Genomic DNA, 11,810 nt, shown 5'->3' with positions numbered 1-11,810 from the left:
ACACACACACACAGCAAGGTTCAGGTACACACACACAGCAAGGTTCAGGTACACACACACAGCAAGGTTCAGGTACACACACACACACACACACAGCAAGGTTCAGGTACACACACACACACACACAGAACAAGGTTCAGGTACACACACACCCACACACACAGCAAGGTTCAGGTACACACACACCCACACACACAGCAAGGTTCAGGTACACACACACCCACACACACACACACAGCAAGGTTCAGGTACACACACACACACACAGAGCAAGGTTCAGGTATACACACACACACAGCAAGGTTCAGGTATACACACACACACAGCAAGGTTCAGGTATACACACACAGCAAGGTTCAGGTACACACACACACACACACACAGCAAGGTTCAGATATATACACATACACACACACACACACACAGAGCAAGGGTCAGGTACACACACACACACAGAGCAAGGGTCAGGTACATACACACACACACACACAGAGCAAGGGTCTGGTACATACACACTCACACACACACAGAGCAAGGTTCAGGTACTCACACACACACACACAGAGCAAGGTTCAGGTACACACACACACACAGAGCAAGGTTCAGGTACACACACACACACAGAGCAAGGTTCAGGTACACACACACACAGCAAGGTTCAGGTACACACACACAGCAAGGTTCAGGTACACACACACAGCAAGGTTCAGGTACACACACACACACACAGCAAGGTTCAGGTACACACACACACAGCAAGGTTCAGGTACACACACACACAGCAAGGTTCAGGTACACACACACACAGCAAGGTTCAGGTACACACACACAGCAAGGTTCAGGTACACACACACACACAGCAAGGTTCAGGTACACACACACACACAGCAAGGTTCAGGTACACACACACACACAGCAAGGATCAGGTACACACACACACACAGCAAGGATCAGGTACACACACACACACAGCAAGGATCAGGTACACACACACACACACAGCAAGGTTCAGGTACACACACACACACAGCAAGGATCAGGTACACACACACACACAGCAAGGATCAGGTACACACACACACACACAGAGCAAGATTCAGATATATACACATGCACACACACACACACACAGAGCAAGGTTCAGGTACACACACACACACAGCAAGGTTCAGGTACACACACACACACAGCAAGGTTCAGGTACACACACACACACACAGCAAGGTTCAGGTACACACACACACACACACAGCAAGGTTCAGGTACACACACACACACACAGCAAGGTTCAAGTACACACACACACACACACAGCAAGGTTCAAGTACACACACACACACAGCAAGGTTCAAGTACACACACACACACAGCAAGGTTCAAGTACACACACACACACACACAGCAAGGTTCAAGTACACACACACACACAGCAAGGTTCAGGTACACACACACACACACACACACAGAGCAAGGTTCAGATATATACACATGCACACACACACACAGAGCAAGGGTCAGGTACACACACACACACAGAGCAAGGGTCAGGTACATATACACACACACACACACAGAGCAAGGGTCAGGTACATACACACACACACACACACCAAGGTTCAGGTACACACACACACACACAGAGCAAGGTTCAGGTACACACACACACACACACAGAGCAAGGTTCAGGTACACACACACACACACACACACACACACAGCAAGGTTCAGGTACATACACACACACACAAACACAGAGCAAGGTTCAGGTACACACACACACACAGCAAGGTTCAGGTACACACACACACACAGCAAGGTTCAGGTACACACACACACACACACAGAGCAAGGTTCAGGTACACACACACACACACACAGAGCAAGGTTCAGGTACACACACACACACACACACACACAGCAAGGTTCAGGTACACACACACACACACACACAGAGCAAGGTTCAGGTACACACACACACACACACACACACAGCAAGGTTCAGGTACACACACACACACACACACAGCAAGGTTCAGGTACACACACACACACACACAGAGCAAGGTTCAGGTACACACACACACACACACACACACAGCAAGGTTCAGGTACACACACACACACACACACAGAGCAAGGTTCAGGTACACACACACACACACACACACACAGCAAGGTTCAGGTACACACACACACACACACACAGCAAGGTTCAGGTACACACACACACACACACAGCAAGGTTCAGGTACACACACACACACACACACACAGCAAGGTTCAGGTACATACACACACAGAGCAAGGTTCAGGTACACACACACACACACACACACACACACACACACAGAGCAAGGTTCAGGTACACACACACACACACAAAAATACGCACATGTGTGCAAACACACATGAATGCGTAAAAACATACACACTCAAAGTTCAGATGCACACACACACCCACGCAAACACACAAATACACATGCGTGTGTGCAAACACACAAACACAGGCACACACACAGAAACACACAAACATACATACATTTACACACACATACATACATTCACTCAGACAACACACATGCATGCACTCAAACACACACACACACTCTTACGCGCACACACACACACGCGTGTGCACAAACACACACACACACACACACACACAACTCCAGGTGTGATCTCTCCCCAGTCCAATTGCACTGAGATGTCCCTGCTCCTGTACTCCAACCCTCTCACCATGAAGGTCATTGTACCACCTGACACCTTCATCGCCTGTCACGTCAGCACGTTTCCCCATCACCGCAGGGAGCTGTTCCTTCACTCGGACTGAAGGGAACTTGGGGCACAGTGTGACATGTGTGCTTCTTGCTCCTTTGTAGGGATCTCCGTGGGAATGCTTTCCATTGTGATTGTAAGGTGAAATGGCTGATGGAATGGCTGCAGTTGACCAACACGTCAGTCCCTCCAGTGTACTGTTCAAGCCCGATGAGATACCAGGATGTCAGGGTGAACCACCTGCCAATGAAGGACTTTGACTGCATCAGGACAGGTCGGAACGGAACACCCTGCCCCACAAACACTCCCAGACTCGGTGATCATTCCCTGCTCGCTCAATCTCCCCTGGCCTGCCGTCAACAATTCCACACTCTCTCCTTGAGAGATTAAACCATTCAGCAACATGGCTGCCATTTTGATGAATTCAATCTGGGAATGCAGAAACAGGCACAATTCACAGCCAGCAGCGACTGCAGACTGCTCTCAAAATCACCTCAGGCATTTGGTGGGGACAGGGTAGAGGAAGCTTTACTCTGTATCTCACCCGGTGCTGTCCCTGCCGTGGGAGTATTTGATGGAGGACAGGGTAGAGGGAGAATTACTGTGTATCTAACCCCGTGCTGTCCCTGTCCTGGGAGTGTTTGATGGGGGACAGTGTAGAGAGAGCATTACTCTGTATCTAACCCCGTGCTGTCCCTGTCCTGGGAATGCTTGATGGGGGACACTGTAGAGTGAGCTTTACTATGTATCTAACCCCCTGCCGTCCCTGTCCTGGGAGTGTTTGATGGGGACACTGTAGAGAGAGCTTTACTCTGTATCTAACCCCGTGCTGTCCCTGTCCTGGGGGTGTTTGATGGGGGACAGTGTAGAGGGAGCTTTACTCTGTATCTAACCCCGTGCTGTCCCTGTCCTGGGAGTGTTTGATGGGTGGACAGTGTAGAGAGAGCTTTACTCTGTATCTAACCCCATGCTGTCCCAGTCCTGGGAGTGTTTGATGGGGGGACAGTGTAGGGGGAGCTTTACTCTGTATCTAACCCCATGCTGTCCCAGTCCTGGGAGTGTTTGATGGGGGAACAGTGTAGAGAGAGCTTTACTCTGTATCTAACCCCATGCAGTCCCAGTCCTGGGAGTGTTTGATGGGGGGACAGTGTAGAGGGAGCTTTACTCTGTATCTAACCCTGTGCTGTCCCTGTCCTGGGAGTGTTTGATGGGGGACAGTCTAGAGGGACCTTTACTCTGTATCTAACCCTGTGCTGTCCCTGTCCTGGGAGTGTTTGATGGGGGGACAGTGTCGAGAGAGTTTTATATTTGAGTTTCTGAGACCTTCTCTTGCTGCTGAAGAAGAGTTATTTCTGAGTCTGAAACTCTGTACATACTCTTGCGACATAACAGTGACCTCTCGGACTGGAACGCTCTGACCGAATATTGCTGACAAGAATTGTCTGCTCTTTTTTATTTTTCTTTCCAGAATTCAGCGTTTACCAAACCTTGCCCTTCCAGGCCGTGTCCGTCGAGTCCTTCATTTACGCCGATGACCTCTTTGTCACCTTCGCCCAGGCCAACAATGGGAACTGCACTTTCTTTGTGTGGGACCACGTTGAGATGGTGTTCCGGCCATCAGAAAATATCTCTGGTAAGCCTGAGGAATCTTCACCGAGCTGTCTGAAGGTGGACTGTCATTGACTGTCCACCTCGCCTAATATCTCCAGGATGACGGGATGTCGGTTACCAGAAGGTGAACGATCACGGGTTGAACTTGCTGCACGCAAGGGTTGTCCCTAATATCCCGAACATTCCCCAGCATCTCTGGTGAGAAACAGAAGGACAGAGTTTAACTCCGATATGATGCTTCTTCGACATTCAATCCTCATCGGACTGATGGCAGTAACTGTGTGTTTTTCTCTCTCTCTCTCTTTCAAATGAGGCTGCCAGACCTGCTGAGTTTGTGCAGCCAAACACTCCCAGGACAGGGACAGCACGGGGTTAGATACAGAGTAAAGCTCTCTCTACACTGTCCCCCCATCAAACACTCCCAGGACAGGGACAGCACAGGGTTAGATACAGAGTAAAGCTCTCTCTACACTGTCCCCCATCAAACACTCCCAGGACAGGGACAGCACGGGGTTAGATACAGAGTAAAGCTCTCTCTACACTGTCCCCCCATCAAACACTCCCAGGACAGGGACAGCACGGGGTTAGATACAGAGTAGAGCTCCCTCCACACTGTCCCCCCATCAAACACTCCCAGGACAGGGACAGCACGGAGTTAGATCATGGGTAAAGTTTACTCGACACTGTCCCCCATCAAACACTCCCAGGACAGGGACAGCACGGGGTTAGGTATAGAGTAAAGCTCTCTCTACACTGTCCCCCCATCAAACACTCCCAGGACAGGGACAGCATGGGGTTAGATACAGAGTAAAGCTCTCTCTACACTGTCCCCCTATCAAACACTCCCAGGACAGGGACAGCATGGGGTTAGATACAGAGTAAAGCTCTCTCTACACTGTCCCCCATCAAACACTCCCAGGACAGGGACAGCACGGGGTTAGATACAGAGTAAAGCTCTCTCTACACTGTCCCCCCATCAAACACTCCCAGGACAGGGACAGCATGGGGTTAGATACAGAGTAAAGCTCCCTCTACACTGTCCACCCATCCAACACTCCCAGGACAGGGACAGCACGGGGTTAGATACAGAGTAAAGCTCCCTCTACACTGTCCCCCCATCAAACACTCCCAGGACAGGGACAGCACGGGGTTAGATACAGAGTAAAGCTCTCTCTACACTTTCCCCCATCAAACACTCCCAGGACAGGGACATTATGGGGTTAGATACAGAGTAAAGCTCTCTCTACACTGTCCCCCATCAAACACTCCCAGGACAGGGACAGCACGGGGTTAGATACAGAGTAAAGCTCTCTCTCCAATATCCCCCCATCCAACACTCCCAGGACAGGGGTTCAGATCTCTCGCATCTGAACTGTTTTGCTTTTCGTAAGATGGGCAAGATTGGATTTGATTTTATTATTGTCCCATGTACTGAGGTACAGTGAAACGTTTTGTTTCTGCATGCAGTACAGGGTAAACTATCCTTTACAAAGGGTAACAGTACAGAGCGAGGAAGACAATGTTACTGCTGCAGAGGAGGTGCACAGGGAGGGAGATCAACATTAAATTTAAAATTTCAAAGGTCATTTCATAGGTCTAACAACACCCGGGAAGAAGTTGTCCATGAACCTGTTGGTGTGTGTGTGCAAACTTTTATATCTTCTGCCCAATGGGATGGGAAGAGTCTTTGATTATGTTTAGATTCAGTTCCCCTACAGTGTTGAAACAGACCCTTCGGCCCAACAAGTCCACACCGACCCTCCGAAGAGTAACCCACCCAGGCCCATTTCCCTCTGACTAATGCACCTAGCACTATGGGTAATTTAGCACGGCCAATCCACCCTAACCTGCACCTCCCTGAGCACTATGGGTAATTTAGCACGGCCAATCCACCCTAACCTGCACCTCCCTGAGCACTATGGGTAATTTAGCATGGCCAATCCACCCTAACCTGCACATCTTTGGACTGTGGGAGGAAACCGGAGCACCCGGAGGAAACCCACACAGACACGGGTGGGGGGGGGGGGGGGTAGAATGTGCAAACTCCACACAGACAGGCACCCGAGGTGGGAATTGAACCTGGGACCTTGGTGCTGTGAGGCAGCAGTGCCACCCCACGTTGGCTGCTTTCCCGAGGCAGTGGGAAGTGTAGGTGGAGCCAATGGATGGAGGGCTGGTTTGCGTGATGGGCTGGGCTGTGCTCACCACTCGCTGTGGTTTGTTGAAGAGCAGTTGCCATCGCGCATTGCGATGCAACCAGATCGATGCTCTCTTAAACCACATCTATCAAAATTGGTCAGAGCCCTTGGGGACATTTCATTTGCATTCTGAGGAAGGAGAGACGCTCATTTAATGTTTGCACAGGGCAGCACCCCTGAAGAGAGTGTGCCCAGATGAGGAATTAAGTGAGGATAAAGAGATGCCTTTTCTTGACCGTAATTTCTCTATATTTCAGAGGCAGGTACAATTGCAACATTTCAGAGGCATTTGGATGGATATATGAATAGGAAGGGTTTGGAGGGATATGGGCCGGGTGCTGGCAGGTGGGACTAGATTGGGTTGGGGATATCTGGGTCAGCACGGGCGGGTTGGGCCAAAGGGTCTGTTTCCATGCTGTACGTCTCTCTGACTCGATGACTCTGTATGATATTCTCGCTGGACTGCGGGGAAAATGTTTTCACACTCTGCAGGTTCTTGTTGATTTCATTTCAAGAACCATCTCCTGCCATTTCACCTTGCCACAAGGCTGTGCGGGCGAGATCACACGGCATCGCATCACTTCCCGCGCCGCGTTCGGGTCTGGCTCACAGCCCAGGCACAACCCCGGCTAATCGGCGTCTTGTTCCCCACAGCTCACGCTGCGGTCTACTGCAAGCCGCTGGTGATCGAGGGGCAGCTGTACATTGTCCTGGCGCAGTTGTCCCAAGGCTCCCACATCTACCGGTGGGACGGCTACGGGGGGACATTCGTCAAGATCCAGGACATCGACGCCGCCAGGATCCAGAAGCCCAATGACATTGAGACCTTCACCATCGACGGCGAATGGTACTTTGTGATTGCAGACAGCTCGAAGGCTGGCTCCACCACCGTTTACAAGTGGAACAAGGTGGGATTCTATTCCCACCACTCCCTCCACCCCTGGCACCGGGACACGGACGCTGAGTACGTCGAGACGGACAACAAACCCAAGCTGATCCTCGCCAGCAGCACCCAGACCCCGGTCATCTACCAATGGAGCAAGTCACAGCGGCAGTTCACCTACCTGACCGAAATCCCCGGCATGTTGGACGTGCACGCTGTGAAGCACTTCCACTTCGGCAAGGCCCTGTACCTCTGCTTGGTCCGCTTCATCGGCGACTCCAAGCTGGTGAAGTGGGAGGGCCACCGCTTCACCGAGATCCAGGCCCTGCCCTCCCGGGGCTCCGTGGGCGCTCAGCCCTTCCGCGTGGCACACTGGCAGTACCTGGTGCTGGGCAGCGATTTCTCCTTCTCTCACGTCTACCTCTGGGACGCTGGGAAGCTGAGCTTCAGCCGCTTCCAGGACTGGAATGTGCGCGCCCCCCGGGCGTTCCAGGTGGTGCCCATCCACAGCGTTAACCTGGTGCTGGCTTCCAGCTTCAAAGGGAACACCATCGTCTACAGGCACCTGGTGATCGACACCAGCGCCTAGCGGCGCCAACCCCGTCAGCGGGCATCGCCACCCCATTCCCCTTTTCTCGGGGGGGGGGGGGAGAGGTCCCTGACGGTTTCCCCCACTAATCTTGAGTCGCAACAGCTGTCGGGTTTTTCCTAACTCAGTCCGAGAGTTCGCGGGGCTCTCCCCAAGTTTGTAATCTCCGCGCTTTGTCAGACGAACGATCAGAATTTATCGAGTCTTCGAATAGAATCACGGCCTCCAGGCAGCGCCGAAAGAGTCCAACCTCTTGTGCCTCCCAAATACTCGCACGCCTCGCCTCCAGTGCTGAATCTATCGAGACGGTTCAAGGTTTGTGTGAAGATTTGTGCCTCGGGTGCCCTTTGTGGGCTGATTTGCCGAGCTCGGAAGTTGATTTGCAGATGTTTTGTCCCCTGTCTGGGTGACATCTTCACAGCTTTGGATCCCCCTGTTTATTCTCGATTCGATTCCCCTACAGCGTGGAAACAGGCCCTTCGGTCCAGCAAGTCCACGCCGACCCTCTGAAGAGTCACCCACCCAGACCCATTTCCCTCCGACTAACGCACCCAACGCTATGGGCAACTTAGCACGGGCAATTCACCCCTGACCTGCCCATCTTAGGTGGAAACCGGAGCACCGAGAGGAAACCCACAGGGACAATGTGCAAACTCCACACAGACAGTCACCCCCCCCCCCGGAGGCTGGAATCGAACCGGGTCCTTGGTGCTGTGAGACAGCAGTGCTAACCACTGAGCTACCGTCCCCATGTGCTGCTTCCGGGTGCAGTGGCCGGTATATTGGGTCCAGGTCTATCTGTTTATTGGTGAAGTCTGTGGATGAGTGCCATGTTTCTAGAAATTGCCCTGGACCCAGTTGACCGACCACTCCAGCCCGACGCAGCAGGAACAGAACCAAATAAATTCCTGAAGATACAGGATAGCAGCACTTCACAAGAGGTGTCAAAGCGCTCAAGATCTCAGCTGGACAAGGGGACGAAATGTCTCGAAACCAGCTCAGCGAACATTCCCCATGACCACTGCAGTGCTTGTTGACTTTTCATCACTGCTTGCCCTGGACACAATTGGATCGCCCCCTGCCAAACCGTCCCTTGAGGGACTGACCCGGTCCCTGTCCACCCCTCGTCTGCCCTCGCAGCTCAACCGGGGACAGAATTGTGCGGTGGGATTCCTCGTCGGGGGGGGGGGGGGAACTGGGAAATGTCTCGGCGTGTCTCCCCCTCCCTCCGTCAAGCGGAGGTGAACCCAAAGGTCGTCTGATTTGACGCGCCCTTCCGAAAGGGATTTCGCCTCGTCGCGCAGTCCTTTCGAGTGTCCCCGGGACGGCGAACGGCGTTACGCAAATGCAGAGCCTTGTTCTTGTCTCTTTCCACAGGGTGGTCACTTTCTCTTTTCCCCCTGGGGATAACCGTGCCTTGTCATCGTTTCATTTCAATGCTTCCTCTCCCTGTGCATTTTAAATCCTTGCTAAATGTCACTCGCTCTCAGAGTTTGCTTTCGTGCTGCCTTCATTCAGTCTGAGTGACGTGGCCTGTTCACTGATGCTCCGGACCTGTTTCCAGCTGGGTTTTCCAACTCCTGTGGAGTTTGGCTCCCCGTCGCCAGTGGCCGACTCGTCCCAAGTATTTCAGAAATCCTTCTCAGTGACTCGGAACGTGTCCTGAATGAGTTCAGCCCGAATGAGAGACGCGTTGAGAGAAAAAACAAAAAGCAGGTTCTCTGTTTGAGAAGGGAAACCAGAAATAACTGGAGAAACTTGGCAGGTCTGGCAGCATCGGCAGAGAGGGAACTGGAGCTCACGTTTCAAGGGGTTCAGGTCTGTAACTCTTTGAGGTTTGCATCCACCACACTGGTTAAAGAGGCATTTGGAACGCTTGCCTACAAGTGGTCCGTCCTTTGAGTACAGGAGTTGGGACGTTATGTTGTAGTTGTACAGGATGTTTGTGAGGCCTTTTCTGATGTATTGTGTCCAGTTCTGTTCTAGGAAGGATATTCTTAAGGGAGGGAGGGTTCGGAAGAGATTTACCAGGATGCTTCTGGGTATGGAAGATTTGAGTGTGAAAGAAAGGCTGGATAAGCTGGTACCTCTTTTCACGAGAGCATAGGAGGTTGAGAGGTTCATAAAACCAAGACAGGTTTAACGGGAGGTGTCTTTACCCACGGGTGGGGATTTCAAGACTGCGGGGGGGCACATTTTTAAGCAGAGGCATTTTAAAAAGACATATGCGGCAAATTATTTATCGAATTGTGGGTGGTGTCTGGATGGAGTGAAGGTCCTGAGGGAGTGTTGGATGTGGGTCCAGTTGAAGAGCTGAGGACGTGAAACAGGAAAGGTTTGGAGGGAGATGGGGCCAGGGGCAGGCAGGACGGGCGAGTTTAGTTTGGGATTCTGCTCAGCACGGACTGGTTGGGCCGAAGGGCCGATTTCCGTGCTGTATGACTGGATGCCTGTTCTTCACAACTGAAGGATCAGGCCAGGCTCAAAATATGAACTGTGTATCTTTCTCCACGGAAGCTGCCAGAGCTTCCTGTTTTTCCTTCCGACCTTCAGAACTTTGCTTTCATTTCCGTGTTTCGGAGCTGAATTTCAAACTTTGAGTTCAGTGCTGCCTCTTTCAGGGGGAAGCGGTGTAATATTTCATACTTGTGGTATTCTTGGAATAAACTGAAGGAAAAAGAAAACTTGTTCCGTGTCTGTTGACTCACCGTCCTCCATTTTGGGGTTGTGACATGAAACCGTGTGGAACTATGTTAGTGACCGTGGATTCAGATCAGATTGTCACCTCATCATACAATATCAGAAGGAGCTGTTACCTGTCCTGAATCTTCGAATGGGAAGTCCAGTTTAGTCCCACTGTCAGAGACCAGAGCAGACCCCCCCGAAAGTATTTTCAGAAGATAGCCGAGACCCTAACTTTTTCATCCATTCAAGGGAAATGTGAAGTGCTGTGTTCCAGATGCGATGCGATAGGTCAAAACACAATTTATTTCAACACTGTATCGTTAAAACACAAACGACCGAAAGAGGCATTTAAAATAACTTAACTGTTGGAAAACTTAACGGAATAAAAGATCCAGCAACTCTCAACTGTTCTGATATGGTCACATCACACAAACACACCCAGACACAGATTCTCACATGCAGTTCTCCAATCCAGGAGGGAAAAAGAAATCAAAATTCAGAGACACTGGCAGCCCAGGAGACACTCACTGAAGCAGCCAACTCTTTTGATACCCGAAAGACTTCTGATGTGACTGAAAAAAAAATCAAAACCCAGAAATCTGGATGTGAGAGAGCTCGCCACACCCATTCAAGGTACTCCTATTGTTTTAGCTTTTGAAACAAAACCAAGGTCTTACTTACGTCGTTTTCAGGAGCCTCTGCCTTACAAACTCTCTTCCAAATAAAAAACCAGGACAAAATAAACGTTTAAAATGGCAACATCGTCACACCCACAAGCCAGATTTTCTACCAACAAACTCTCAGTCCCTCCTCCATTTCAAGGAGTAAACGTCAAGTTATGAGATCCAAATACAAAGTGAGGTGGTCAAAGTCAAATCAAGTCAGCATCCTTTTATTACAGATTTGCTCTCAATAATGTGGCCATTGCTGGCTGGGCCCAGCATTTATCGCCCTGTTACCCCCAACATGCCCCCTTGAGAAGGTGGGGGTGAGCTGCCATCTTGAACTGCTGCAGTCCATGTGGTGGAGGGACCCCCCCCCCACTCAGTGCCCTGATGGAGGGAGTCCC

The 11,810-nt window shown here is 51.1% G+C and overlaps 1 protein-coding gene across 4 annotated transcripts in view; it reads left to right on the top strand.

Moving 5' to 3' along the window:
- lgi3 (leucine-rich repeat LGI family, member 3) overlaps nucleotides 1–10,740 on the top strand; it is a 272,695-nt gene extending 261,955 nt beyond the window's left edge. For all 4 annotated transcript variants that reach the window (XM_072554220.1, XM_072554221.1, XM_072554219.1 and 1 more), the window contains 3 exons: nucleotides 2,880–3,049; nucleotides 4,244–4,408; nucleotides 7,239–10,740. In XM_072554220.1, the coding sequence (XP_072410321.1) occupies nucleotides 2,880–3,049; nucleotides 4,244–4,408; nucleotides 7,239–8,056 (1,153 nt within the window). In that variant the 3' untranslated portion in view covers nucleotides 8,057–10,740. The remainder of the gene's footprint in view (nucleotides 1–2,879; nucleotides 3,050–4,243; nucleotides 4,409–7,238) is intronic.
- The last annotated feature ends 1,070 nt before the right edge of the window (nucleotides 10,741–11,810 follow it).

The sequence above is a fragment of the Chiloscyllium punctatum genome, chromosome 35 (genome assembly GCF_047496795.1).
Source record: "Chiloscyllium punctatum isolate Juve2018m chromosome 35, sChiPun1.3, whole genome shotgun sequence".
NCBI classification, from domain to species: domain Eukaryota; kingdom Metazoa; phylum Chordata; class Chondrichthyes; order Orectolobiformes; family Hemiscylliidae; genus Chiloscyllium; species Chiloscyllium punctatum.
The sequence above is the reverse complement of the archived record's forward strand: the minus strand, read 5'-3'. Positions and strand labels throughout refer to the sequence as shown.